Here is a 6000-nt window from a genome sequence, read left to right on the forward strand (position 1 = left end):
CAGAGTGAATCATAAAAAAGTAGAAAATCTAGATAAAAAACATTGACTATAAACATTAAATCATTAATTAGAAGGCTCTAGAAAAAAATTAATCAAGGGTAAAATGGCTTCACTACTGAATTCTGTCACATCTATAGAAGAAATAAAGCAAATACTTCTCAAATTAGTTTTCTTAAATCATTAGAAGTGAATATAGCCATTTACAAAGCTAGAGATGTATTCTACAAAAAAAAAGAGACATAAATAAGTATGCTATACTGATGAACAAAGATGAAAAAAACCTTCAACAAAATATTAGGAAACCAAATCCAAGAGCTTACCAAAAAATGTTAAATAATAACCAAGGAAGATTTATTCTGAGGATGCAAGAAATTTTTTACATATTCAAATCATTATCTCTGATACTCTATATAAACAAAATGAAGGATAAAAATTACAATTACCAAATAAACTTCCCAGCTTCTTCCATCATGAAGACCCCAAATGTCAACAACTGCTCTATTCTTACCTTTAGGTTACTGATTATCAAAACAATTTGTTTTCCTTTATATCTTAATGCTTTTCAGCCACCGAGTTACAAATACTACCACTATGCCAACCTGAATTCCCTGGGCAGATGACTTCACCAACGTGTTCTGGAACCTCACCTCCCCAGAACCTCACCTCCCACTAGAGACAGAAACAGGCTGGGAGTATGGATGGACCTGTCAATGCCTATGTCCAGCAAAGAAGCAATTACAGAAGCCGAACCTCCTACCTTCTACACCCCATAAATATCTTTGGTCCATACTTCAAGGATAAAGATTAAGGGACCTTCCAGTGGAGGGGATGGGATACAGAACTCTAGTGGTTGGAATTGTATGGAATGTCAACCCCTCAGCCTCATTACTTAGGTGAGACCTTTCCTTTCATAGGGTTCTCTAATACCATTCCAGGTGGTTCACTTCCTAACAAAGTCCCAAAGCCTAGATATAGACCAGGTCCTGTGAGATAGCACATTTGTTCACATGTATCCATAAATTAGGGCAAAATATATACCTGAAAGCAAAAGTACACAATGGCCTGCAGTGAGTCAGTATAAAGTTCATAATGAAATAGTGTCTACTCAGGCTGGGAGTATGGATCAACCTGTCAACGCCCATGTTCAACGGGGAAGCAATTAAAGAAGCCAGATCTTCAACCTTCTGTATCCCACAATGACCTTGGGTCCATACTCCCAGAGGGTTAAAGGAATAGGAAAGCTACCAGGAGAGGGGATGGGATACATAGTTCTGGTGGTGGGAATTGTGTGAAGTTGTACCCCTCTTATCCTATGGTTTAGTCAATGTTTCCTTTTCATAAATAAAAAATATTTTTTAAAAAGAAAGAAAGAGTGTCTACTTAGACTTAAGATACCCTCCTCACTTACTTCCTATTACACTTCCCTCACTCACTCCAAAGCTAACCTTATCAAAGCAAGGACTGCAAAAGCTGAATAAAAGCAAGAGACTGGCATACTTTAATGATGACTCTTTAGTCACTATCAGGCCACCCCATCAGCTGGGGCCTTAATCAGGGAGTCCTGAAATTCCCAAACAGACATGAAGGGCATAGATCTTGAATAAATCCCTTTCTCCACTGTTACAGGTCATCTTTATTAGGAACAACACAATAGACCCCTTTGTGGGCCCCTATAGAACCATGCCCTCAATGTGAATCAACAATGGTAAGAGAATGGAGGATGGACAATATACTCTATGCTACCTGAGGAAGATGGGTCCTGATATTGGGGCAGCTTGGAACGTTCCTACTCAGGACCACAGAATGTGAGCTCAGATCTGCAGGGATGCAGAGGTCACATAAGCTCCTAAGCTGAATATGGGCCCCAGATCACATCAAATCAATGGGGTTTACAGTCAACAATATTAATACACCTTTCCCATATTTGGGAGCTACTCTCTTCCCTGATCCAGCTTTCTGGTCCTTTTTCAAGCCATGAAATCACCTTCCCAGACAATAACTTGGATCCACATGCATATCAGAATTCAGGCTCAGACAAAAAAAAAAAAAACAACAACAATAGTATAGCCACAGGCCCTTTGGAATTTAACTAAAATATGCCTACTAGCTATCTACAAAACAGAGACCCCCCCCCCCAACTCTTCATCTACACTATTCCAGCCTTTAGGTTCATGATTGTTCAACAATTTGTTTGGCTTTGTATGTTAACTCTCTTTTCAACCACCAGGTTCCAAATGCTAGCATGATGCCAACCAGACTTCCCTGGACAGACAACCCCACCAATGTGTCCTGGAACTCTTATTCCCCAGAACCCCACCCCACTCAGGAAAGAGATACACAGGCTGGGAGTATGGATAAGCCTGTCAACACCCATGTTCAGTGGGGAAACAATTACAGAAGCCAGACCTTCAACCTTCTGCATCCCACAATGACCTTGGGTCCATACTCCCAGAGGGATAAAGCTGGGCAAAGCACAAGGACTGGTGGAAGGATCCCAGTTACAGCCCCTGGCTCCCCACCTGCAGGAGAGTCACTTCACAAGTGGTGAAGCAGGTCTGTAGGTATCTATCTTTCTCTCCCCTCTATGTCTTCCCCTCCTCTCTACATTTCTCTCTGTCCTATTCAACAGCGACAACATCAATAACAACAATAAAACAACTAGGGCAACAAAAGGGAATAAATAAAAATTTAAAAAATGTTTATAAAAAAAAGAATAGGAAAGCTATCAGGGGAGGGGATGGGATACAGAGTTCTGGTGGTGGGAATTGTGTGGAGTTGTACCCCTCTTATCCTATGGTTTTATCAGTGTTTCCTTTTTATAAATTAAATTAAATTAAATTAAAAAAAGGAGAGAGGTACTGAACATTTCATGTCCTCTAAAGTAAAACAATTTCTATACTGCATAATTTTCATATGATTTATAATGGGCAAAGTAAAACAAATAATCTGAAGTTTAAAGTGCTCACACCATGACAATGTATAAACCATAGTGCATCAGAAAAGTGGGAAAAATAATTCTTTATTAATAATTTTCACTAGGGCTGAGGAGAGAACAGTGGTAGATAGAGAACAGGACTTGTACATGTTAAGATTCCAGGTTCAGTCCTTGACAATGTTCTCTGGTCTCCCCTCTCCTCCCTCTGGTAAAAATAAAGTTAAAATCTAAAAAAAGTAAGAATTTTCAACAGAAAGTAATCTTCCTGTAATAGAATTATATTCATAAAAATTAGGTATCATGCCCTGAAACTTGCAACTTATAACTTTGATGTCTTTTTAATATCTTTAATTATATTTGTGTACACATATGTATAATTAATAAAATATATATTCCAACTAAAATATGAATGTGAGAGTGAAATAGAAAAATATGTCAGTGGCACTATAAATTACTTATCCTCTTTTTATTTTCAAGCACAATTTCACATCTAATATTTATTATAATTGCTTAAGACACTTAATAAAACACAATTATGATGGACTCAATATTTTATGTTAACAAACGGCTAATGAATTATTAATATTTCCTACTTACTCTTACTTAAAAATACTTTTTGAATATGAAAAATATTTTCAGGATTATCATGTGCCGATCAACCCTTTAACTATGTCAATCTGAATAACTGTAATAAAGAAAATATTCAAGAGTGAATACATTAAAGCTAATCAGTGTTACATAATAAGTACATGAGCCCTGTTTTCATTTTTTGAATTAATTTTTCCAACATGTACTTATTGTAATATTTGTCATTTTTAATAGAACAACTGCCATTTCTCTCTTTATTTCTTTATTTCCTATGTCTTTCTTTGACTTTTACTCCCACTAAGACAGATGATTCTGGTAATATTGCTCTATAACAACTTCACTGTCATTCCATAACCAGTAATGTTTTTTTTTAATTTACTTATAAAATGAAGATACTGACAAGACCATAGGATAAAAGGGATACAATTTCACACAGTTCCCACCACCAGAACTCCCTACCCCATAAATTGCTGGTTACACCCTTAGTGTGAGAGGCTGATTTTCTTTACCGGCAGTTTCCTGAAAAGTGCTTACTATTTCTTGCAAACTGCAAACAAGTGTGTCACAGGAAATTAAGAAATGCAGGGAAAGGCACAGGAGATTACAGTAGAGGTGTACAAATACAAGGAGAAATGATCTGTGAGATGGCACAGCAAACATATTTTACTTTCTAAGTGAATACAAACAAGTACATCTGACTTAGCACGAAGGTAAATAAAAATCTTAACATCTTAAATTATAAAAACTAGAAGCAATTACTTGTTTCCCTGAATCTTCACTCTTATTCGACCATAATTTCTGTGGAACTGTGACATGCAGTAATATTTCTTCAGCACCTACAGCAAAACAAACAAACAAACAAACAAAAAACAGTAGTTCTCCACCGCAGCACCCCAACAACAATCTGAATCAAGTATGGTGCTTAATTATGAATTCATGGTGGCAGCCAAAATTGTAAGCAGACTTAATTTGTTATATTTTCGACCTCTTTCGTGATCCACAATTTCTACGAGGCTTTTAATAGCATATTGAAAATATTCAAGGGAACAAAAAGTAAGACACCGCAGTTTCAGAAAGCCCTCTCTTTTTTCAGAACCACACAAAGACCCATGTTTTTGTCTGGATGAGGAAGGTAATAAGTAGCTTCTGCCCCCAATTTTCTCCTGACACACCCATGCAAGTTGCAGAGTCAGTGTTGGGAAAAGCTATTGAATGCTGACCCCTTGGTGCTGAAGTGAACTGCGTAGCTAACATCCTCAGTCAACTGCTCTGATGAGTAGGGCTATGGTGGGGGTTACAGGGAAAGACAACAGCAGAGATGGGGGCAGGTGGTAGCCCAGCGGGTTAAGCGCACATGGCATGAAGCTCAAAGACCGGAGTAAAGATCCCAGTTCAAGCCCCCAGCTCCCCACCTGCAGGGGCGTCACTTCACAAACGGTGAAGCAGGTTTGCAGGTGTCTATCTTTCTCTCCCACTCTGACTTCCCCTCCTCTCTCTATTTCTCTCTGTCCTATCCAGCAACGACAGCAACAACAATAAGAACAACAAAAGGGACAAAAATAGCCTCCAGGAGCAGTGGATTCATACTGAGCCCTGTCAATAAACCTGGAGGCAAAAGGAAAGAAAGACACCAGCACAGAAATGGGACTGAGAATAAACATCCCCACCCTCCATACTTCCTGGAAACTGTTCCAGGAAGAGACTGAGCAAGGCATCATCAAAAACAGAGACAAAAGATAAAGTAAAATCAAAGCTCTCCTGGACTCACGAAGGTGGGAAGACAGCTCTCCAAGCTCAGTGAGCAGTGCAAGGAGAAAGAACATGGCTGCTCCAGCACCCCAGAAACAAAGCAAGAATGAAGGCCGTTGGTCAGCTGAGTCTCGCGGACTTGGGGGGTGGGAAGGTGGGGAGGTGGGCGGGGGAGAGGTGCAGTTGATATTGCTCCAGCCACTAAGTGTCTGGGGCCGAAGACTAAACTCCAAATATAGAGTTATAAGCATTTGTGCAAAAATGGTTTACGATGTTTCAAACTTGTGATAACGATAAAATTACCATGATTTGCATTTCTGGAAAGACTGTGTTTGTTTCTCCACCAGTTTCCCCAGCATGTTTTATTTACTATAGTGGAACATGAAGAGGAAAACAAATATTTTCTTTATAGGACAGAGAGAAATTAAGAGAGAGGGAGATAAGGAGAGACAAAGAGAGACAGATATCTGCCGTACCATTTCATCATTCCTGAAGCTTCACTCCTGCTAGTGGAGGATGGGAGCTTGGACCCTCTTGGTTCTTGTGCATGGTAGCTTGTGTACCACCTGGCCTCTAGAAATGCCTTTTATAAAAAAATGCATGTGGGAGTCCGGTGGTAGCGCAGCGGGTTAAGCACAGGTGGTGCAAAGTACAAGGACAGGCTTAAGAATGCCGGTTCAAGCACCCGGCTCCCCATCTGCAGGGGTGCTGCTTCACAGGTGGTAAAG

General features: G+C 39.4%; 1 protein-coding gene across 2 annotated transcripts in view; it reads right to left on the reverse strand.

The window, feature by feature from the left end:
- Positions 1-5348, reverse strand: part of LOC103107905 (disintegrin and metalloproteinase domain-containing protein 18-like) — a 53510-nt gene extending 48162 nt beyond the window's left edge. For both annotated transcript variants that reach the window (XM_060182240.1, XM_060182233.1), the window contains exons 1-2: positions 5292-5348; positions 4283-4359 (exon numbers count right to left, since the gene is read on the reverse strand). In XM_060182240.1, coding sequence (XP_060038223.1) covers positions 4283-4338 — 56 coding nt within the window. In that variant the 5' untranslated portion in view covers positions 4339-4359; positions 5292-5348. The remainder of the gene's footprint in view (positions 1-4282; positions 4360-5291) is intronic.
- Between the last annotated feature and the right edge of the window lie 652 nt (positions 5349-6000).

The sequence above is a fragment of the Erinaceus europaeus genome, chromosome 2 (genome assembly GCF_950295315.1).
Source record: "Erinaceus europaeus chromosome 2, mEriEur2.1, whole genome shotgun sequence".
In the NCBI taxonomy this organism is placed as follows: Eukaryota; Metazoa; Chordata; class Mammalia; order Eulipotyphla; family Erinaceidae; genus Erinaceus; species Erinaceus europaeus.